At 30.8% G+C, this 25,483-nt stretch overlaps 5 protein-coding genes across 5 annotated transcripts; 1 reads left to right on the top strand and 4 right to left on the bottom strand.

Moving 5' to 3' along the window:
• Positions 1 to 17,022: 17,022 nt before the first annotated feature.
• On the bottom strand, positions 17,023 to 17,295 carry N7469_002322 (uncharacterized protein; the record flags this gene model as incomplete). The annotated part of the gene is made up of 1 exon (XM_056641242.1): positions 17,023 to 17,295. The coding sequence occupies one exon, from the start codon at positions 17,293 to 17,295 to the stop codon at positions 17,023 to 17,025; it is 273 nt and encodes a 90-aa protein (XP_056503736.1).
• A 470-nt stretch (positions 17,296 to 17,765) lies between these two features.
• On the top strand, positions 17,766 to 18,950 carry N7469_002321 (SANT/Myb-like DNA-binding domain-containing protein; the record flags this gene model as incomplete). The annotated part of the gene is made up of 1 exon (XM_056641241.1): positions 17,766 to 18,950. The coding sequence occupies one exon, from the start codon at positions 17,766 to 17,768 to the stop codon at positions 18,948 to 18,950; it is 1,185 nt and encodes a 394-aa protein (XP_056503735.1).
• A 986-nt stretch (positions 18,951 to 19,936) lies between these two features.
• On the bottom strand, positions 19,937 to 21,683 carry N7469_002320 (ankyrin repeat domain-containing protein; the record flags this gene model as incomplete). The annotated part of the gene is made up of 2 exons (XM_056641240.1): positions 19,937 to 20,347; positions 20,427 to 21,683. 2 exons carry the CDS (start codon positions 21,681 to 21,683, stop codon positions 19,937 to 19,939), a joined length of 1,668 nt encoding a protein of 555 aa, XP_056503734.1.
• Positions 21,684 to 22,085: 402 nt separating this feature from the next.
• N7469_002319 (uncharacterized protein) lies at positions 22,086 to 22,464 on the bottom strand (the record flags this gene model as incomplete). The annotated part of the gene is made up of 2 exons (XM_056641239.1): positions 22,086 to 22,122; positions 22,151 to 22,464. The coding sequence occupies 2 exons, from the start codon at positions 22,462 to 22,464 to the stop codon at positions 22,086 to 22,088; spliced, it is 351 nt and encodes a 116-aa protein (XP_056503733.1).
• Positions 22,465 to 23,459: 995 nt separating this feature from the next.
• Positions 23,460 to 24,824, bottom strand: N7469_002318 (uncharacterized protein; the record flags this gene model as incomplete). The annotated part of the gene is made up of 1 exon (XM_056641238.1): positions 23,460 to 24,824. The coding sequence occupies one exon, from the start codon at positions 24,822 to 24,824 to the stop codon at positions 23,460 to 23,462; it is 1,365 nt and encodes a 454-aa protein (XP_056503732.1).
• Positions 24,825 to 25,483: the final 659 nt, after the last annotated feature.

Below are 25,483 nucleotides of genomic sequence, written 5' to 3'. Positions count from 1 at the left end.
ATAATATTTTAATTACAATTACTGTATATATACAACTTAAATTTACCAAGAATACTAAAATTATGTTTTCTATATACAATTTTGCAAATATAGCAATACTTACGATAAATAAAGTTCTATATTTGCTAAATATATAGTATATTTCGTTTACAACTATAAAACAAAAGTTCTATTCCTTATCAGTATAGTAGACTAGCGAATTTCCTTCAATCTATAATAACTTTTGCAATATTATTTTTTTTCTAATACCAAATTCTCAATTATAGATAACAGTATATATTTTTCTAACATTTTCTTTCTACTATCTATATAGTAGTATTCCATTATATTATTTCAATTTAAATATCTATTTATATCTATTTACAGATCTATATTGTTCCTATCAGTCCAATCGAATAAAATATTTTTATTAGCTTTTTTTGTCTCGAATTATTTAGGACTGAAACAAAACATATTCCGATAACTAAGTCAATTTGGATAACAAAACCAATATTACAGATCACTTCTTTTTATCAGAACTATCGAAGAGAATATCTATCTCGAGATTCTATACCGAATTATCAGAATCTATATATATTGTTATTATAATAGTAGATATATATAGCAAAAGTAAATCTGAAGTTGTCTGTATTTTCATTAAAAATTGCAAAATTGTTCAGAGAATCTGTGACTGATTTTATTAACAAAACAAAACTAAATTATATTTTTGGAATTATTGTATTATCAAATATAGTAATCGAATTAAATACTATATTTATTTGTTGATATATCAATATATTGAAGTTGGATAGTATTTTTAGATTATATATTAAAGTCTTTAAAATCAATAATTCAACAAATTCTGTATATTTTCAAGATTAAAAAATAGAAATTTAAAAAAATTTCTAAAACTATTTGATATTTTTTAATCTATAGTAATTTATAATTCAATAATACAAATTCAATAATCTAGATCAATTAATATTTTTGATAAATATTTAATTCAATATTGCTCAAATAATTAATTCCGATATATTTTTTGTCTATATTTAGAAATCTATTGAACTGGTTTAATTTATATAGAATTATACAGCAGAAATATAATTTAAATAATTCAGAAAACAATCTGATTCAATAATCAATCAGATCTTATTATATTTTTCTGATCTCAATATAATTGAATTCTATTGAAAATTTTAAAAAATAGATATTCTATATACAATCTTCTCTATATTTCTATAATTAATTCAAACTGATCTGAACTGAATTTCAATTAATATTGAAAACAGTTTAGTGAAATATTTCTCAGAATACAATAGACAATCTGATGCAGTTCTTTCTCTGTAGAATTAAGACAGTACAAACAGTATAAGAATATTTTATCCAATATTGATAGTTAATCTGTTTATATATATATATATATATATTTATAATATATTACAAAATAATTATATATTCTCAATATAAATTTGTTAATGTTTGTGGTATTTGACTATATATTTTGGTAAGATAGATATGGCAGGCCGGATGCCCCCAGACTTTGAATCTGAATATATATAATAAGTCTCTCTGAGAATAACTTTAGTCAATCGATAGCAATAAAATTTATAGATCAAAATTCCATTCTATCTGCCCGGACTAAATTTCATGACATATATATCTCTATTCTCAATATCAATACTAGATTGATTATTTTTTATTTCACAGATTAACAATTGTAAACAATAATAAAATCTCAATATATATTTTCGGTTGAAAATTCAAAAGTCCAGATATACTACTAGAGTGAATCCATGAATATATTCTCTACTATATTTGGAAACCAATTCTATATAGTTTTAGAGAGTTTTTTGTAGATCTGTAGAAAAAATATAATAATTTATATCTGATATTTGTTAACAAATTGTTTAGTCTGGTAGTCTGTCAAACACTATAGTCATAATTCTATATCTTTATAGATAGATCTTCCGATATTTATAATATATATAGACAAAATTTACTTTAGTCTCCGAAAATACAGTTTTCGATATAATATATTACAAAATTATATTTAAAACAATTTTTCACTATCTCAGAGATCAACAGCTATCTATCTATATACTATATATAATAATATTTGCAGTATTAATAAATCAATTATGATAAATAATTTCAATATATATTCTTTGTTATAATCTGAAGATAGATTTAGTAATTTTAATCAATAATAATATCAATTATCTGATCAGTTAAATAAAGAATTATAGATTTGAGTCAATAAAAAAAATATAATATAGTTATATTTAATAATTAGATACCTACCTCACTATCAGATTAATTTCTTTCTTGATTTATTTTTAATATTTTCTTGTTTGAAATTCAATATATATAGTACATTATCAAATATTATTTATAGTATATAGATTATATCACTGTTTTTACTGAAATTAGCTCTGTTCAAGAGTAGAAAAAACTTTTATTTTAGTATTTTTTACTATTAAATAAAAATTGATATACTGGAAAAACTAAAATTTTGTCGATCTACTATACAAAGAAGTTATTGCTAGATTTTCCAAATTCTCCAGATTCTTTTTACTTTTATATTCTGGGCTAAAGCTATACTATTATTGATATTATTATTTGGTTTTTCAGAATACTGTCGAAAAATACTTTTCCAAAACTATATATATACTGTATTCAAAATCTATAAATTTCTAGTTTTTCTACTCTTGAAATATAAAATATAGTTGGACCTATAATATCTATACAATAGAGAGAAATAGAAAGCATTTTTGTATATTACATTAGTGTATATATCAATTTAGAATATTGGATATAATATAAATATATACCAAAAAGCTAATCAATGTTAAATTTTCAAGAAATTTTCTAAAACTATTCTCGAATAAACTATTCTCGAAATAAAACAATACTTTTTCTATAAAATCTAGAATAACTAAATTATAAATAAAAACTTGTCTCAAAAGAACTATATTTCCACACAAAACTGTTTTGATTGATATCAGATATATATCTAAACAATATCAGTATCTATCAAAATCTCGAAAACTGTTTATAATTCTATTTTTGTACTATTCTTTAAATTTATATACTGGAAACAAAATTCTATATTATCTCTCAATCAGATAATATATTTAAATCTATTTCCAAATATACTACAATATTGATTATTCCTTTCTTCATTCCATTGTTTAATACTGTGTAAAATATATATACAATTTTTATTGCTTTTATATCTTAATTATTATCATCTTATACAAATTGAAATAGTAGATTATACTATATTCAAAATTTTCTTTCTAATCTAGCTATTTTCTATATTAGAAAAACTCAAATCTGTAAAAATATCAGTACTTCGGTATATAAATCAATCAAATCTTACTATAGTAGTAGAAATATTCTGTTGAAATTGTATATTGTGTTGAATCTTGGAGCACCAATATCTGATAGAATATAGGACAAGAGCCAGAGTACAAACTAAAACCATTGAGAATATAATATTGTAATATAGAAAAATTTGGGGGTAATAAACTACTTCCTATTGAATTACTTATTTTTTATATTTGTAATAACAGAACTAACTCTGATATTTTCTGATTTATATTAGATAAATATATATATTACTATATATATAGCAGACAATATTCTTAATTAATTATTGTCTTTGGCAAAATGAAGTTTTTTTATTCTATATCTTGGCAAATTTAATCGATAGATCGATATAGTAAACTAATCTACCTATCTTTTCTAATGAATAGTTGAATATAGTAATATATAGATATTTAATTCAAAAATTCTATATCCATTATTTTCGCACAAAAATATTTTATTGATTCATAAACTATAATATATTGTATCAGAAAATCGTCGGAAATAGAAACAATACTATGATTTTTTAGATACAGTATCAGTATTTTTTTAGTAAATCATAGATAATTTCCGAAATATATAAATATTTTATCGTTTATTTAATCTATAAGTATTGCTCTATATTGATTTATTCAAAAAGAAATTTATATTTATACTTGTTTCGTAAAAAAGTATTGAAATATATTAAATTTTGCAATGTCTCTATAGTAAATTTCTTTATTGTTTTTAATATTTCAAATAAAATTGAGATAGTATTAGAATACAATTATTTAATTTGTAGTTTCTAAAATGATATAGATATAATAAAATATATAAGACAATGGTAATTCCGAAATCAAGATAAATATTGCTACTTTTATCAATTTAGAAATCAACAATAATAGTTAGGAATAGTAGTAAATTATTCGGTCTATTTCACTAAATAATAGAAAATTTATTCTGTCTTTATAGCTAGCTATGTATTATATTATATAGATTTTCCTATCATAAAATATTATAGTTGTTTATCAAGTATATCGACTATCTATATTCTGGAAATATTGAATTCTGGATCTCTTGAATTTCTCAATAGTTCAATATATTTGACAATATCTATATCAACAAAATAGAAATAATCAACTGAAATAATATATTTTCTCCGAAAATTCTGGTAATTGTTCACTATATGTATTTATATAAATTAAGAAATAAAAAATAGAATAAATAGTAACAAAAGATTGATATTTCTATTTACAATTCTGATATCTATATATACTATACTGTATTTATATAATTTATCAAATAGATTTTTATATTATATATTTATCTACAATATAACAATAATAGTATATTAATACAAATATAGTTTGATAAAATTGTTTTTGCAGTTTATATATCTATATTTCTTCAATAGAGATATAACTATTTAAAAGAAATTTCGATAAGGATTCGATTTGTTTATTCTGCAACAACAATAAATAGAATATAGAATTTAGTTATTTTATTATCTATATTATAGTTTCGATTCCAACAAATCAAAATTCTTCTAGTGTATAATTTACAAAGTTCGATTTCATTATCAGAATAATCCAATTTATACCGAATATATATTTATCCTATCAATATAATATCTATTTATTCTATTGTCTATAATCTTTGTAGAATATATTTTAAATATAGTATGATTTTTTCAAATCCGGACTACTATTTTTATTGAATCTATATTTTTGTATAGATATCTGTATTTTAGATCAGTCCAATTGTTATAATTTCTGCTTTAGTATTTGTTTGATTTATTGTGATATAATTTTGTAATCTAGAATGTAAATATTCATCGATCGAAAGTGATTCTGTCATCAAATGTTAGTACAAACTTTAGTAAGCAAATTTTTATGACAATTGTGTATAAAAAAAGCCAGACTAATTGATATACAAATAACGGATATTGGAGATAGCAAAAATTGTTGCAGAAACGAATACTGGATTGTATAATTTCTTTTGATATTTATATACTTATATAATGGTAAATCTCTAAACTCTTTTACAGTTCTATTGTCAAACTGGGATTAGCTCTGACAAATACGAATAAGATTTCTTTATTATTATTGTCAACTATTTGATACAGTATTTTCATTTTTATCAATTATATATTTCTCAAACTGTTTTCCAAATTGTTCTAAAAATATTACTATTCATTTAATCTGTCAGTATTATTATATTGAAATATCACTTTATATTTATATCTATTTTCTAGTTAAAATCCATTATAGAAATCTATCAAATCAAATTCAATCTTGATATCTATATTTAACAGGAATTTCTGCAATATTAGTATAGTACTATAATATTTAAAAATTCATATTAAAAGCTAAAATTTCAAATAATATCTATAATATATATTATTTTTACAATATTTTTATAATAGATTCTTTTTGCTATATAAACAATTTCGAGCAAGATCCAGAAAATACTAGAATCTAATTAATCTATTTATAATTATTACAATAATACAAATACAGTAGTAATCTACACCAATAACAGTAATTTTGAGCCCGAAATAACTATACTAAAAGTTATTAGTCTAGAAATCCCTAGTAAACAGCTAGAAACAATAATTTTTTATTTTTATTTATATACAGAATATTATTATATTATCTTTAAATATATATCTATATCTATACAGAAATAATACTATCATTTGTAGTTTAAATAGAATATTAAAATTATTTTGTATAAATTTTCCGGCCAAAATTTATTCTAAATAGTTATTAAATATATCAACTATCTATTGAATTCCTAAGTACTCTAGTATAACATAATCCATAGACAAGTCGGCCACCTAATACAGTCGCGTCCTCTATATAATCTTCTACTATTTTCAACTATTTGTCATACTATTAATTCGATCTCAAAAGGCTCAAAAGTCTGTTGAACAAGAGAGTAGAATTCTATTAGCTGTCAAATCTATAAAAAATAAGAAAATCTTCTCTATTCGTGAAGCTATATACTGTTTTGATGTACTATGCGCTACTCTCCAGAATCGACTATGCGGTTATCAATTTTGATATAAAATATGCGCAAATAGTTATGAATTGATTTAATATAAAAAAGAATTATTTATTGAATAGATATTGTCTATGAATCTATATAAAAATCCTTTCCGGCCAAATATAGTTAAAAATATAGTTAATTTGCTATTTATAAGCTGTAAAACAATTTCTTCTCTGATTATTAGTATTAATTGAATCTCAATTTTTATTAAATATTATAAAGATATAATTGCAGATTGATTTAGCTATTGATATAACTATCAGAAAGTATAATATAAAAATCTGATTATAATTCAGAAGTAGTTCAATAATATATAATATATAGTAATTTAATATAATATTATTGATAAAGATATTCTCAATTTTGATAAAGTAAACTTTGCAATATATTTTATTGCAATTGCAGAGATTATTATTTATATAGAATATTATAAAAAGAGATCAATACTATAATCAGAAAATTATAAATAAATAACTATAATTAAATCAATCTGTACTCAAAAATAGATATTTTTAATATATATTATCTTTAAAGACAAAATCTTTATTGAATTGTGATTTAATAATTTTCTAGATAGTTGAAAAATCAACAAAAACAAAGATAGATAGACTTAATAATATTAGTCTTAATTGACTAAAAAATTATTTTTATTCTATATATTTATAGTTGATCAAAGAATAAATATAGACTATTCATTTTTGATAATTATAATAAATATTTAATAATTCAATTCAATCAGATTTGCAAAGAATATAATATTATATCAATTTGTATATCTATATATTTATTATATTTTCTTCAATTATTTGATATTGATTGTTTTGCTTCTCTAGAATATATATATAATAAATTTATAAAAAATTTTAAATAAAAAAAAATCAATTATATCAATAAACTTGACTTTCTTGCAATATATTCAAATATTTGTATTAGAATATTTAAAAATATCTCAATACAAAATAATTTTAAAATTATAGAATTAATATTTTTTGATTCTATTTCTGTATTCGCAAAAATAAATATCTATATCAAAATACCAATATTTCTTTCTAACTGCAGAAGCAATTCTTCAGCTGACTTTATATCTATAATACTATACAACACAAAACAACTATATCAATAGACTTCCTCAGTCAAAATATTATTTAAATATCGATCACAAAGTTTTTCTATATTCACAAAAACAGCAATTGATCAACTGATTAAAAACTATTATATAGCAACATATAGTACAATATTTTTAGCCAAAGAAAATCGGACCCTATATACTGCAAATACAAAAAAAAAGCAAAAGCAATCGAGATCGAAACATCTACTATTCCATGACACAGTCCTAAATGCTATAGATATATATATATTGATACAGACCAGCCAACATTCTGTTGAAGCTGAAGCTTCAGTCTCCACAGAGATCGCAAACCAGACCAGCATACACCGAATTCGGGCGCCATCAAGATGCAGTGAATGTGAAGTGACAGGGCATAAGATAAATAGATGCCCAAAGCAGTAGATATTAATTTAATTGCGTTTTGGTGGTTATATATATAAATCAAAAATAGTGGTTGTAGTTGGGTGGCTGACTCGCCCGTGGATTCCGTTATATAACAACAAATATACTAACATAATCTACACCCGATCAGGCCACACAGCCGTCCGGGCCACCCCATCCAAAATCGCATCTTCCTACGTATACTCCAATTTCAATCATCTATCTACTATACCACCAATTCGCTCTGAACCTTCGCAGAAATTGGCCAATCAAAAAGACATAATCTTATTAGCCCTTAATGATATTCAAAACGGCCGAATAAAATCTTTTTGTGCAGTAGCTAGTCTATACACTAACATAATCCACGGCCGAGTTGGCCATCTATCCCATGATAAATTTTGAAAATATGATAAAACAACCAAAATATATCAATTCTGCTATATCTATTGTTTATTACAATAGTTGGCCCTATACCCAATACCTCCGCATCTACTATACTTAGATAGAGTCCTCCTGTATAGCTGATTCTGCTGAGTAGGTAAATCGTCTTGTTCATGCGATACTATCCCATAAGCTTCTACTGGCCGAATTGGCTGCTGAGCTAGCTGTAGGCTCTCTTCGACCGATAGATCTTCCTTGTATACTATTTGTCTAGTCGATCGAGTGCGTTTTTGATATCTTTTTTATTCGCTGTATATAGATCCCCTTCACTAGTAATACAGTATTATATAGCGCAATATAGTAGTCTTTGATAATCTGATCAAGTATAGATTTTGACGGTGTTGGCGGGCTATATGATTGCTTTTTTAGAAGCTCTTTAAGTATAGAAGTTTGTTTTTCCAGCTGAATTGCTGTTCTAGATGTTTTTGATATAAATTGGTTCGATCTGCTGCTTGATTGGCTTGATGATGATAAAGATATTCAAAGTGATATATTAAGTTTAGAAAATATTTTTTGGATATTAAGTAGTATAATATCAGAAACTGCAAAACTATTTTGAATAATATTTGACTAAAAATTTTCTAGTTGTATATAAGAATAATCTACTAAAAAATCAAGTTTGTTGATATAATTATAGTCTGTTTGGACTAAATTATTTACAGAAAAGCTATATATTTAAATACTGCAAAATATTCAATATCAAATAGTTGAAATAAATAAAATAAATATGAAATATATAGAATAGTATAATATTGTTTTCGATATAGATTTGATCAAATTGGAATATAAGATAGTTATTATATCTATTAGAAATTAATAACTGAACTTGTTTTTGTATTAAACTATTGAGATTATTGATATCAATATTTAATTTGATATTAGATAAATTAGATTGATTGATTTATTGTATATATAATTTTCTTTTATTTTTTACTATTTTACTTAATTGTAATAATTGCTATTACTATATATTATTCCTTGTTGAAATTCTGTACAAAGACAGAAATACTATTTGATTCTGAAATCTTTAGATTATTTTAATTATAGAGACTGCTATCTGGTCACAGCAATTTTTTTACCAATTAGATTTCTGCTATTATTCTCTCTACTATTATTCTCTCTGTTATTATTTTCAGCAAATATTCTCTGCTAGTAAATATTCTCTGCTAGTAAATATTCTCTGCTAGTAAATATTCTCTGCTAGTAAATATTCTCAGTAAATATTCTACTATTTTATTCGGTCGAATAACTATTTTAAATACTATTGTTACTATTATTATTATTAGATAAAATAAAATAGTTAACAATCTACTATCAAACAAAACAATAGTATCAATACAGCAGCCACACTGCCAAATTTTTGTACAATAATATATTTTGCCAAGATTCTAATTTTCTCCACAACAGGGCCGGTGCTGGGTATCTGGATAGCCCATAGCTGGGCAGATTTCCAAAAAGCCTATCTATACTCTGTCTATGGGCCGCCCAGCCGGATCGGCCCATGGAAATTGTATAGGTCTAATTAGTATTATTTGATATATAAAAATATATTATATATCAGACACTAGAAACTATATTTTATATTTATATATTATTAGATCTATATAGTAAATATTACTCAAATATAAATTCTATAATTTAATAAATTTATTTATCAATAATTTTATAAAAATCGTATTGATCAGACTATTAAAGTTCTCAATTTTTCTCTTGATTTATAGATAAAAAATATTGTTGTATAATATTTTATATCCAAATATTTAAAATAATGATTGACAATTTTCAATACAAAATTGATATTTCAATCTAAAATTAATTTAAAGAGTATTCTATAATTTATAATTAAATATTTTTATAGAAAATAATCAATAATTTTTTACTTTCTTTTTTCTACAATTTTAATAATAACTCAATTAATAATATAATCAATAATTATAATAATCTCTTTATTGTTATTCAATATAATTGATAATTATTTGATAAATTCTATTTTTTATTGCTGAAAGAATTATATATCTATAGTAACTATATATTATATTTTTTTTTTCATATAATTTCTGAAAATTCTATTATATCTGGTAAACTGAATATAATTAAACTATATTTTCAATATTTTGTTACAATTGTAATTACAATATATATAATTGAATAATATTCAATAAATCTGAAAAATTCAAATATCTATATTTCCTGTATAGATAATTTAAAAAATTTCTATAGAAAACAGTTCTTGAAAATAGAATAGAGATTCTATTATTGTAGATAAGAATTAGATAATTTTCTATCTCAATATTCAATTTATAGAAAACTGAAATATTGTCTGAATAGTCAATTTGTCGATTGAAATTTTTCTTCCAAAAAAAAAATGTAATAATTCTCAATCAATTTTTCTCAGATTTTATTATAATTGTGAAGACTAGTGGCAGGATTGACTAATAGTCTTAGTAGCAGAGGGGAGTTGTCCCAAATAGAAAATTTTCAAATTGTTGAGATTGAAATAAAATAGAGAAGATAGTTAGGATTATCTAGGCCGGGGGTGATGATTCTATTTATGTTAATTTGATGGTGGTGAAAAGAATAGTCATTTGATCTGAATTGCCATATGGTGGCAATTAATGACATCACCATCGGTAGTTGTAGTGGATACTATAGCTGATATACTAGATATAGTATAGTATGGTATTATATAATATTCAAAATAATTTATAAAAAATCAGAAATTTATTTATATAATAACAAAAATAATATTTTATATTGATTGAAATTGTAATATATTTATAGAACTATTCTTGACAAAATAAGATCTCCAATTTAATATATCAGAAATTATTATATTAATTTTTTACAGTATTAGATAATTGAATTATATTTTTGAAATTTATAGATTTATTATATATAACGGGTAGGTTCTACTGTTTGGGTTTATAGATTACCACTCGGCCAAAAGAGACCACAATATCGAAGCGAGAGCTTCAATATTCCCAAACTATATATATATAAGGTATAGATAGCGCACAAGTATATTTGACACAGGTTCCTGTGATATTGATATAATAGATTTATAAATTTCAAAAATATAATCTGATTATTCAATATTGTTAAAAATTGGATATAATAATTTCTAATATATTAAACTATAGATCTGATTTTGTCAAAAATAGTCCAGTAAATATATCAAAATTCTAATTGATATAGAATTTTTTTTTATTATTATATAGACAATTTCTTGATTAGCAATTACTAAATTCTTTTTTTATTGAAATAATAATTATTAGTTGACAAATTTACTATTTACATAATATCTCAATTTGCTATAAATTTGATTTTCTAGACAAAACCGGATATTGAAATAGAAAATTGTCAACTAATTTTTATCTATAATAATAAAATCTTTGTTATATTTTTAAAGATTGTTTTCTATAGAGATCTTTTGTATTGTTTATTCTGAATATTATATTATATAATACTATACTATAGCTAGACCTGGCAACGGATATGCCCGCAGGTAAACCCGCAGTATATCCGTAAGTGGATCCTTGTCCGAAAATAGTAAAATTCTTTATAAAAATACTATATATTTTTTATAAAAAGATCTCACTCCTTTCTAATTAGGTTAGCACGGGTTTTTCGCGGGTTTTTCACGGATTTTCGGGGCGGGCACAGATTTGGATTTCGTACCCGTGCCCGCGATTCAACAGGTACGGGTACACCGCGGGTACAGTGCCATGTCTAACTATAGCTAGTATATCGGCTATAGTATTGACAACAACTGCCGATGATGATATCATTAATTGCCACTACGTGGCAATTAGGTCAGATGACCATTCTATTCACTACTATCAAATTAACATAAATAGGGCCATCATCCCCCGGTCTAGATGATCCTAACCATCTTCTCTATTTATTTCAATCCTAACAATTTGAAAATTTCCTATTTGGGACAACTCCTCTCTGCTACTAAGACTACTAGTCAATCCTACTACTAGTCTTCATATTTTCTTTAAATATATTTTTTTTTAAAATTCAGATTTGAAAACCAGAATTGTATTTAAATAATATATAAATTTTTTTAATTAATATATTAATAATTTTATTTTATATAAACAAAACTATTTTAAAAACCCAAATTCAATTTGATTATTTTTTGTCAATAAAATTCTAAAGATAATTTTCCAGAATTTGATTAACTTTTTGGATTTAATTATTAATTTGAAAATAGAATACTATAGAGAATTGTAATTTGATTTTTAAATAATAATAGAATTATAACTAAAATCTATTTATAAGAATAGAATTCCTATCTAGTATAATTTTTTTGGATTTCTATATTCAAATTTGATTTAATTGAAAAGAATTCAATAGAAGCTTCTATAATTATTGCTGTTAATATAGAAAAAAATCAAAATTTTTTATAAATCTGTATATAATTACTAGAATTGTATTATATTTTTTTTGAATATTATAATAGAGAATTTTATAATAAAATCTATATTTAATTCTATAAATAATTTATAAAATATAAAGATTGAAATTTTTTATAAAATCTATATCTAAATATTCATATTAAATATATTTTGATATATTTTTATATAGACATTCTTAATAGAATTCTTTTAGTAAATTTTTCTATATAATTCTTTTCAAAATAGTGTATAAATTATTCATTATAATAAATTTTAATTAGTTTTTTTTAGATTCTTTGCAATAGAAATATATAAATTTTTTTATAATATAGAAATTTCTTAGAAACAATATTCTAATTTTCTATAAAATATTTTTTAGAACTATTATATATTTATTTTAAAATTTTTTGATCAAATTCTTTAGTTCTTCTGGAAATCTATTTATAATTTTTTTTTGCTATTGCAATATATACTATTCAAAATAATATAAATTGGGAACAATTCAAAATATTATACTATATTATATTATAGTTTTGACTTGGAAAATATTCAATTATTTTGTAATTCCGATTTGGAAAAATTTCTTAATTATTTTCTGGATCTAGATAACCAATTTTGCTGGATTTATCTGTATTTTTTCTAGATTTTTTAATCTATAGAGATAATAGTATTATTTCAAATCTGATTTGATTTCAATTCTAGATTACTAATTAAATTATTTATAATCAAAAAATAATAATAATAGATTTCTATAGATTAATATAATTATATTTATTGATTTCTGTTTTTTTTTTCTAGATAGTACTATATCTATAGAATTTTAATATATTTTTACAAACAAAATAGCTATAATTTGTTTATAAATTGACTTCAAAATCTTTTTGGCTGATAGAGATTTTTTTTGTTAGAAATATAGAATAATCTATTTATTGAATTTGTTTTATTCAAATAGTAATAGATTATAAAATCAAAAAATATTAAAAATAGATACTATTTAATTTATTTCTTATTAATCTTTGATTGATCTATAAATAATTTCAAATTATAATAATCTATCAAAATCTCAATTTGATATCTATTTTTTTTGAGATACTAATATTAGTATTTTTATAAATAAATAATTATAAATAATTTTTGATCTAATATTGTATAATTATATTCTATAGATAAAATCTTTTTGTCTGTTCTGACCTCCTTCTATCCCATACAGAACAAGACTACAGCATTCTATAGTATAGAAGCCGATATAGCAAGTCGAAACTCTATATCAATATTATATTTTTTTGATTATCTAATTGTAAAAGAATTTCAGCTATTCTAAAATCTAATATATCAATTTTAAATATAATAAACCTTTTTAAATTGAAGTAATAGAAAAAAAAATTGTCAAAAAAAAAGTATAAATCTCAAAAAGTTTTCAATTTTCTATTGTTCAATCTGAAATTTTTTAATTTTTTTTCTTCAATTTTTTTTAAAAAATTCTATAAAAAATTAATACAATCAAAGAATATTTCTCAACAAATTTTCAATAGAAATTATAGAATTCAAGAAAAATTTAGATTTCTCTAAAGAATATCAGTTTTTTTTTTTTAATATAGCTCAAATCTATTCTAGATTTATAGTGAGATCCCAGCACTGCCATCTTGGTAGATTACAGTCATCGCACAAGTATCCTTAGTATAAGAATATCACAGGATCCCTGACAATGGATCTGAAGAATGATACAGTGATGCCATAGAGCTTATCTCTTTCGGTGAAGTTACTGATCTTCACACTTCGAACCCGATTCGACACCGCTTCTTTCTCGAAGAAGACATCTGAGGAAAAGATTGAATGACTTTGCTTGTATTATTCTGATTGCTTGAAGATTCTTCAAGAATCAGTCTCTCTATATATTCTATTAAGTGATTGAATTGATTTTCTGTTTTTTTTTTCTTTTATTATTCTTTTATTTAGTCAATAAGTACTAATTTGTATCTTAATATTGTTACAATTCTGATTCTTTTTCTTTGACTATCTGAGAAGAATAATAATACTCTCAATCTGTCACAATTCTACTGCTGATTCTGAGATCTCCACTGAAACTGCACTGATAATTCAGTAGAGATTGTGCTCAATTTGTATCCGATCCGATTCTATCTCTGAGCCTGAGATTGAACTGGTATCTGAGATTTATATAAGAGAAGCTATTCAGAACAGAACGATTAGTTTGGATATCTTGATTTGAGAATAAGTAAGATAAATTGATCTCAAATCAACAATAGAAGATTTTAGTAAAACTGATAAAAGTAAAAATAAAATATTTGATTCTTTTGAGTAAGTTTTTAGAAAATAGAGATATCAGAAGAAAATATTTCAGAAAACAATTGAAAATAAGAAATATACTAGACTTTTTGACAAAGAATTTAAGTAAAAATTGATTTTTTTATTTTGTTTTGATATTGATTTGTATCTGAAATTCAATAAAATCAAAAATATTAAGATTATAAATTTTATTATCAAATTTATATAATAGAAATAGAAATTCTGGATCTACAATCTAAATATAATTTTTGAAAATAATTCTAATATCTATCAAATAGATAATACTAAAATTAATAAAATAGTATAGTATTTAGATATTTATTGCCAAAATAAATAAATATTATATTGTATCCAAAGACAATATAATTTGATGATATATATATAGAAATATTTTTTAGAATAGATTTAAAAACTTATCTATAATATACAGAATTTTGAGAGAGATATTTGTATTGAATATAATAAATTTTGACAGAGATTCAAAAAAATCTATAGAATTTTTATGATCAATTCAAAAATTATAAATATTATTTGGTATTTATATCTAAAAACAATATATTGTATAATTTTGATCTAAATTGGATCAATATTTTAGCTGAAAACAATATATATCTGGTTTCTATTATAAAAGAATAATAGATTGATATTATTGAGAAATATTGATATTTTATAAACAAAAAAAGACAATATCTGAAATATAAATATAATAAAAAAAAACAATAACAATTATTCTAATTGTTTTCAGAACTATAATCAACTGAAATATTTCTCAAATCAATCAAATCAAAAAAACAATAATATATTTTATTTTTTGAAACAATAAAGAATTGATTATAAAACAAATTCAAATCTCTCAAAATAGTTGTCTATTTTCAGATTCTAGAAAAAGATTCTCCAATATCGAATACTATAACTGTAGATAAAAGAATTATATATATTCAGAATATTCTAAAGTTCAGCAAATCTCAAAAATCCAACAAAGAATAATTTGATTATAAATCAATAAAGAAAAGATAAAGAATCAGAATAGATTCTGTAAATCTAGATTTATATTTTCAAATAGAAATAGTTATACAAATTTATATTCCAATTTATATTCCAATTTATATTAGAAACAATATTGAGATATATATAGATCTAAATATATATATAGAGATTGATTTGATTAGTATTGAATTTATAAAAAATATCAATTTTAGAAAATAGAATTTATAGTATTTATTCTCAAAACTATTAAAAACAAACAAATATCTATTTATAATATTTAGATTGTTTTTATTATTCTTAGAGATTCAAAAGATACTAAAAAAATTATAAAATAATTCAATATTATAGTTGATAGAAATCTGAAATTTGACAGATTTTCAGTATTTTTATCTAATATAATCTTAATAAATTATTATATTATATTAATTCTATAACAGAATTATAAATAATTTAAAAACAAATTATTCAAAATAGAAATATTTATAATATATTAATTTAGTAAAATCTACAGAAAAAGAATCTATATATATATAATTCTTTAGTTTTCTCAAAATAATTCAGTATTCCACACGACGGCAGGCGGGGGCCCCCCAAACGGCCGCCATTCGCTGCCGCGTCCGGCCGCCCGTGACCGCCTGCCCGCGTTGGCAGAGGCCCTGCCGGTTCTGGTATCGCGCTCCTGCCGCCGCCCCATCCGGTTTAGCGCCGCGGTGGCCGCTTTTGCAGCTCCCGCCTTCTATAAAGACCGCTTGCCTGCCGCTGCGATTCTCCCACGCACTTTCACCTCGCAGGCGCTGTCGCCAGTCTCAACTCTCCTGGGTCGGTTGACTGACGGACACGTCGCCTCTCAGCGCCGTCGGAGATGCCGCTCCACTCGGAGTTCGGCTCATTTCCGTCAGGACTCGCGCCGCGTCTCTTCTCCGTGTCTCGCGGGCTCGACGTCCAGAGAATACGTTTCCATTGCTTCGAGCAACGATGTCATGTCTCTTCTGTGGCTGCTTGAGCATCCAAGGAGACCTGTCACGAACAGGCATGTACTGCTGGGCCATTTTCCTTTGTTCCCAAGCTGGTCATATCGATTTTTGCGCAATATCGCTCGAACCGTTTGATGCGGATGAGCTCCCCAATCTCGTCGGAGATCACTTCAAGTTCTCCGCCGCTCTTGCCACCTGAGCGTTGCATCGCAATCCCGTCGGTGACGATCCGGTGGATGCTGTCCTCTCCTGTTGGGGGCCAAGCAGCGCGAGGCCCCGCTGCTCGACCTCGTTCAGCGATTCTACTACCGTGTGCCATACCGAGATCCTTCAGGTCAGCCAATGGCGAAAATACCTCATCTGTACTTGACGGCGGACGTCAAGCATCGGGGAGCGCGGGCCTCGATCGAGTCGAGGGTAGGACAGAAGCATGCCAGGAACGACGGCGGATGTAGCGGACATTGCAGACATCTGTCGGAGATTCCATGTGTGCGCCTGGCATGTGAGCTTCCTACGATGTCTAATTGACCGATTTATCTTTCTCGCTTGGCGATGCGTATAAATAGGATGCAACACCACGCGATTCTGAACACTGCAAGAACTCCAGATCCCTTTGCCCACACTTCCATTCCTCCCACCCTCTCTCTCCTGTTCGCCTTGTTCCCCAAATTCCCCCAATTCCCCAAATCTCCAATCTCCAGCACAGTCTACCTGCCTCTGAATTCCCTTTGCCTGCTTCATAAACCATCTGAAACTAGCCCTTTAGATGCTCATGGTTACCATCTGACAATGTCCAACGAGATCTTTCGCGTGGGGTCTTCCCGGCCTTGGAAACCAGTTGAGAATCCGAGTCGTCTTCGGCAAGGTTGCTTGCCCCCGCGTCGCTATCCAAGTCCTGTATCCCTCGATGCCACGCCATCTCCCAGCAATTCAAAGAACCTCGTTTTCAATTCGCAGGTCACCTGTGCCCCTAAGCATGACCGGCATCCTCTTCCAGCGCGTCCGCCAATAGAGGTCTGTGTCGATGGGAGTTCACAGTCTGTGGAACAAGCTACTCGACAACCGGAGTCAGTGGACCGGATGTCGCTTATTAATCAAAATTCAGGTGATCTCGGCTTTGAGGACCTCTTTGATTACGAATCTGCGCTTGGCTCCGAACAAATCGATGATATACTTTCAAATTCCTGCGAGAGCTTGGAGCAGCCAACAAATGTTGAAATATGTGACCAGACATTCTTCTGCAGACCTGATCCGATGCCACAGTCTATGTCATTTTCACCCACCTCTTCATCAGGTCCAGGGGATTCCTCAAGTGATCAGACCGTGGATCCTTCATTGTTAGCGGTCCACGAGCTCCGGGATTGCGAGCGAGAGCATACTCCAAAAATCACACGAGCTTGCCCAGCCAGCGCAGAAGTCTATCGAAAGAGCGAGTCACTCTCATCTGAAGACGACGCCAGTTGCCGTGACTGGCAGCAGAATTCGCCTAAAGTGAGAACGCCGAGCCGGCGGTCGTCCAGAATCCAGAAAGTTTCGGTTGTCATCGATAATCGGCACAGAAACAGGGGCGGAAAGTCGATTCGAGGACCCGATCTCCGAAAAGATTCACTGTCCACCATGCTGGCGCAATTCTCTGCATTTACAGCCGAGGAGCGACTTCAATTCTTGTCGTGGCTGTTCGAGAATGCTTTGACTCGCTGTTTGCCTCGCACGGAGGAAATTCCAGGGCCCTTACCGAATCAAGATGTGTCTTCATCCAGAACAAAAAGAGCGCCGTCTGGTCCATGCTCCTCGAGGAAACAGCAACGATATTCCGCGGAAGAAGATCGCCTATTGATACAACTCAAAAGCGAAGGCCTTGTGTGGCAAGAAGTAATTAGGCGTTTTGACGAGTATTTTCCGGGGAGAAGTGCTCAGTCTATCCAGGCGCATTGGAATACAAAGCTATCCAAGCAAGGGTTGTCCGGAACGTGAATTATGATTGAGGGCTCTTGGCACACATTTCTGTTTGGCCTTAACTACTCCCTAACCTGAGCAGCAATTCCGTGGAGATGAAAATAGTAAGAGAGGGCGTCTACCATGGTGTCATCCTTTTGCTAATACTGTGCTTATTGTCGTACATCAGATAGGCGATCCTGTAATCTCCATATGTGGAGAAACTCGCAAACTTGCCCTAGGATGGAAACGATGACCCTTTCCTCGCAATTGCAATTGTATGTACCATTGTGAAGGCCTTCATAAACGAACCCGCATCTAGACCCGCATTCTCATAGATTAGGCTGATTCAATATGAAGACCGACACGTTGCCGCAATTGCGGTGGCATTAGTGGCGTCGGGCATCTCGGTTACTGAAAACAAACACTGGAGGCACCTCGGCCCATATTGTAACCTATTCAACCCAAAGGAACACAAAATATCACCACGTAAATAGCATCAACTGCTGGATCAGTTGAGTACTACTTCTACTGATCACTAGCTTGTGTAGCACTCGGGGCAGGATCAGGGTGTCTCTCAGTGTTTGCTCAGGACATGCAACGGAGACCTTTCTGGTTGTCTACTAATCACCGCGGATCCTCCAATCTCCCGTTGGCTTTCCTTGGAAGCAAACAAATCTCTAGCCTCTCTTGAAGATGTGGACGTGAAAATCACGCCTGATACCGATTGTCTTGTGAAAAAACAGCTGCTTGGACATTTACTAAGAGCTAACACCGTGTCGGAAGGGCTCCTATATCGGTACTTTATCACCCATAAGCCAGCCCACTGCACTACTATTAGGGAGTAAGAAAATCTTTATGCATCTACTATATCAGGAGTCTAACTTTCTTCATCTACTTGGAGCCAAATAACCGCACTGTCGCACTTTGAATAATGAATTGTATGGCCAAGATTAGTCTTGAAAACTAGAATCCATCACCCATGCAGTTATCCGGGCCGCAACAAAGAAGCACCGATCAAATATTCATTCCTTGGTACATATATCGTATTGTCCTTGGAGGAAGAATTTTAATCTGATGTTCGCCGCATACTTTATAGCATCTTTCAACCCCTCGAGATCTCTCAGACGGATGTCACGACAAAGGCATCTCACAATGGCCTCATGCCCTTCACGTGCTGCCAGCTGAAGGGCAGTTTCTCCAAAGGCATTCTGAGCCATGCAGTTCAGCTTTTCATTCTGGAGCAGGAGTTCCACAATATCCAGGTGACCATTCACTGCTGCCACTGACAAGGCGGTATCACCAAGAAATGTTGCTGAATTGACATCGAGCCGATTGCTATGGCCAATCAACAGCTTCGCAACCTCGATATGACCATATTCGATTGCGATGAATAGAGGCGATTTGTTCCAGACAGTCATGTTGATATCAACGTCCTTGCATTCGAGAAGCCGACGTACGATCCCCATATGCCCTTTCTCGGCAGCAAAAAAAAGGGGGAGAAGCATTGCCAACGTTCAGTGCAATATCTGGTCTTGCGAGAAGCACTTCAAGTAACCGCAGACTTCCACTCAAAGCAGCATAGGTAATAGGAGCCCAACCACACCTATCGCGAATATTCGGATCCAGCACCTCCATGTCAAGGAGAACGCAGACAAGAAGGATGTTGCCATTTTTGACGGCATGATGAAGGGCAGTTTCTCTTCTTCGACAGTATCTGTTGATATCGGCTCCCTTGGCTAATATTTGCAAGGCTACAGATTGATGGTTTCCCCGGATTGCAGTGCACAGTGGCGTAGCACCGTCTCGATCACGGCTATCCACTTCGATATCAGAAGACGCCAGGAGGGTTTTTGCGATTGCAGTGTGGCCATATCTTGCCGCTAGATGTAGTGCTGTTGCCCCCTTTGTATCGGTTGCGCGGAGGGAAATTTCTGCATAGCCAAGAAGCATCTGAACAATATCACAGTGTCCATGTATCGTAGCTTGATGAAGCAAAGTGCGGCCTTTTCGATTTCTAACACTGACACTCGCACCGTAGGAAATCAAAAGCTCAAGACATTCCTTCGATCCATACCGTATGGCAGCACATAGTGGGTGCTCGGTTGTGTGTGGCCAGTTCCAACTCTCAGTCGAACAATTTGACTTCGCGTAGTCAAGTAGTACCGTAAGAACGACAGTGTCTTGTTTGAAAATAGCAAGGTTGAAGGGACAGAGACCTTTGTAGTCCCCTGTCGAGATATCATTGCCTGAGGTAAGGAGAGCATGGACCAATGCTATATCCCCATGCGCAACCGCATACCAAATAGCATTGCGCCCTTTACCATCCCTGATGCTTACCGCCGGATCAAAGTATGCCAAGATATCCCGGGCTATTGACAAGTATTTCCTCTCAAGACAGAATAATAGTGGCGTTTGTCGGTTTTGGTCTTGCCAATTGGCATCTGCCCCGTTTCTGATCAATGCACGAACGATCTGGTAACTTTTAATCCTCGCAGCATAGAATAGTGGCGTGCGAAGTTTGGCGTCTACTGTATTTGGGTTTGCCCCGTATTCTTCCAAGAGCTGTTCGATAAGATTGATTTGCCCGTGCCGGCTGGCCCACATCAAAGCAGAGCTATCTTGAAAGCGGACATTGAACGAATACAGAAATGGAATAAAGATTCGACTCGAATGCTTATTCAACAGGACTAATGAGAGGAGATCCGAAGGTTGTTCCAAGCAGCTTGCTAGGGCGAGGAGTAACTCCAACGGGAGATCCAATAACGCCATGCGGTTTCTTTAATCACGGGGACTCGCAAATATTCAAACAGTGGCTTTGTCCTAGCTTCAGTAGTTCGGAAGGGACTAAATAAGGGAATTTGAGCGAAAGGGCCACGGCCGGTTTTTATAGAAGCGACTTTAGCTGCATGACGAGTATGCCATTGCTCTCATGTTCCCATGTGTCCCACATGATTTTCCAGGAATAGCAATGATTCCTAGGATTGTCACAATTCCCGAGAATTGAATACATGAAAAATGCGGAGCAAGCCAAAATTATTAATTAGCAAACCACTCTGTGGATTGTACTCCCCAAGCGAAGGCTGGTCTTGATATTCTTACTGGTCATACGAGCTGATAGTGATGGTCGATAGATGATGATAGTTATTTCTAAAAATGAAAATCTTAACTACCTCAGCGAGCCTGAATCCCAATTATGCCGTTGAATTGCCTTTGAAACATGTAATCTATGAATTTACCATGTTCGGTGAGCAAATAGCATGACCATAGGAAGTAGACAGAAAATGGGCAGCGCAGGGAAGACGAGAAGGATTGCAGAGCCATTGGATTCCCCTGTAGCTAATGCGGGACCAAACGGTAGAGATGTGCTCAGGTTAGGCTGCACAGTAACGCTTGGCGGGCCAGTAGGAAGCGGAAATGTTGGGAGTATCATTGTTAAAGGGAGGTTCGGATTTTCCGGATATTCATGGTCCACAATTTGAGAGACAGTCTCATATGCAGTACCAGCTTGTTCAGAGTCGGGACCTTTAAGGACTATGGGTTGATCACTCATGGTGTCTTTCTGCAGGTTTTGCCTTGGGTCTCTAATTGTCACGTATTAATGCTTGTTTCCAAATGGCCCGATCCATCACTTACTTCCTCCTCTGCGATAAAAACGTCTGAGATATAGCGAAGCTTCATGCGATAAAAGTCAAATTAGGCCAACAATGAAGCCAATCCAAACAGACTACATGTAGTCGAGAGTGAGCAGGTCTTTTATATATGTGGAGGCCCCATGTAATAAGCAATATTCGCGAACTGTTGAAGTACTTGCTCGGTCCGTTGATGCTCAAAATTTACCATCGCCAACCGCTGGGACCATTGTAGGATCACTACGATGGGCCCATAGTGTTGTCTGTTTTTTGGTTTCTCGCTTCATATAACAGGATCTTCATCGATGCAATAGTTAAAGCCCCAACGTTTTAAAATGTTTATTACACGAAGCCTCAGAAAATGGACTGCTCTATAAGGCAGATCATGCGAGGAATCATGAATTGCCTCGGTGAGCTTTAACACTTTTCCTGGGACATCAGATACCATAGTCCATACTTGTGGAGAGGTTACTAACAGAAGGCAAACGTGGCCGCTGCCTCAGCCCGAGAATTTAGCGGATGGTATAAATGCTTTGGGGAATTCTGATTAGCAGGTCACAATACTGTAGCAAATAGGGAGCTAGACTTTGAACATTGATAGTTATAGTTGGTTTTTGGATAATGTTCTTCAACATACGTAATGGCTGATGTCCAATCGGCCAAGCAAGGAATACAGTATGAAACTTGGCAGATGTGTGACTATCGTTGGTAGAGCATTTCCATCAGTCATTCAGAGCTCTGAGAAAGTGTGTGTGAATAACCAGAAATTGTGAATTTCAAGAAAGACTGCTATCTATAATCAATCTATCTAACTGATATTGTTGTCATTCTGTATAACTGAAGTGATATAACCAAACAATGTTGACAATCAAAAACGAGTTCAATAGCTCCGATGATCAATCATTGTAATTGAAATTTACTCTGTAGTCTTACCAGAAGCTTTTCCAGACTTTTGCACTTCCTCCCGATACACATCCCAGAGTGCTTCAAGCTTGACTTTCTTCTTCTCTTTCTCTAGATCGTCCAGGCTCTCCCAGCCCATTTCTCTCATATGCTGCTCCATAAATTCTTCCTTGGTCTTGATTGCGCTATTACTGTGCTGCAGATCTGTCGCTCGCTTCCTAGATGCTGACACTTCGTCTTTGTCTTCAGCAGCATCTCGGCCTTGGTGAGTTCCTCGAGGCTTTCGGTACTGGTCGATTGGTTCTTCAATTGGGCAGGGGGTTGGCGAGCGCTCATCAATATGTCTTCCCAGCGAATCAAACTTCGGTAAATTTCCTTTCTGGTATTCTGCATATCGGTTTTTCTGATTTCTCCAGACCTCGAGTCTGTTTTCCTCGGCTTCTTTCTTGTTAGAAAAGAATCGGTCGAGATCGGATTTCGGTTCCCACGAGCAACCTCTCTTCAGTTTCTTGGCATCTTCCTCTTTGAGGTCTTTCCATTTGATCATCATCCACGTACATTTTCTTTTCCCATTGCTACACACAATGCCATAAATTCCAACGATATTCTCTCTCGTGTACCGGGAGACTCTTTTACCCGATGAATCTTTGTCTTTCAGCCAAGAAATTTGCTCTGCTGCATCCGAAATGCAGGCCTTCTCAGGGTGAGAGTATCCTTTTCTCCGTTCAAATCGGTATTGGGCGGTGGCAAAAGGCCCTTCCTGAATGATAATGAAAGACGATCGATTTAAGGTTCCCCATGCTACAATGTCAACATCTTCATCGTCCTCCTTTGCCCCGCTGCCCGTATGTTGCTTGGGGCCTTTCCTTTTGGGTGTAAGAACTGCCAGGCAACCTTCGTCATATTGAACAGAGGGATTCTGAGTAGTTTTGAGAATGTCGTCTCCGACAGGTGGAGCCAAATGAGCCGTATCCTCACGCTTCAGCGGAATAGCAACATGTTGTTCCCTTTGCCTGGACTGACTTCCAGTTGATTTCTGGGGATCCAGATCTTGCATTTCAATGTCTCTTGGCTCGGAGATAACTGGTGGTGGTGGATGATTTGCATCTTTTTCAGGAGCATTATGATTGACTTGGGAAGACTGATCATTGTGACTTGGCGCTTTACCCATATTATCAGAAAACACGGCTTGCGCCAGACCGGCCTCCGCTTTTCCTTGTTCCATAGTGGCCAGTCCTTTTTCCAATTTCTCGATATCGTCTTTCTGTTCGACTTTGCGGCCAGGAAAGAATTTTTGTATGCCGGGTTGGCCTTGTTCTCTTGGCCTCTGAGCTTCCTGGTCATCTTTAGGCTTCTTCTTCTCCTGTTGCGGTGCCATCTCGGACGAATAATTGAGCAGTACTGAAAGGAAGTTTGTAGAGAATGAAACGAGGATGAAGAGGAAATGATAGGGCTAGTCAGACTATTTATCTTTCTCTGGTAGTAAGCCGTGGCTGTCAATATGCAAAACACATAAGTGCTACCATTCATATTAGACTGCTAGAGAATGGTAAAATGTGTTGGTGCCTACATTTAGATGCTTTCACCAAATGCTTGATGGCGCACGCTTCAAAAATTTTATACACCTACCTAACCAAGGTCAAAAAATCACGTCAGGGGGATTTTTCATCATCTTTTACCAATCCACTTTTTTTTATTGATAGCGTTTCATGAAAGCCATTAAAAAAGGACGGCATTCAATTATTTTGAAAAAGAGAATTCTGATTTCTTTAGCATGTTAGACCCAGTACATCATAGCAGGAAACCATTCATGAGCTCACGAGCATCGAATGAGCTTATTTGATCTATTGCCCACAACAATAATAACCATCACATTTTGAATTTTCTATGCATTTGATTATAACTCAATATCAATTTCCTCGAAATTGGTATTGAGCAGGATGAGCAATAGAGGAGGATTGAATTAACCCTTAACACAGCAAGAACCACCAAAACTTTGGAACCGTCTCGGGAGCATCGACTTATAGATAAATCCAT

This window comes from Penicillium citrinum, assembly GCF_028827155.1.
Source record: "Penicillium citrinum strain IBT 23319 chromosome Unknown utg000002l:1.0-3833315.0:1.0-3834789.0, whole genome shotgun sequence".
Classification (NCBI taxonomy): Eukaryota; Fungi; Ascomycota; class Eurotiomycetes; order Eurotiales; family Aspergillaceae; genus Penicillium; species Penicillium citrinum.
Note: the sequence above shows the minus strand (reverse complement) of the source record. Positions and strands in the feature narration are given on the sequence as shown.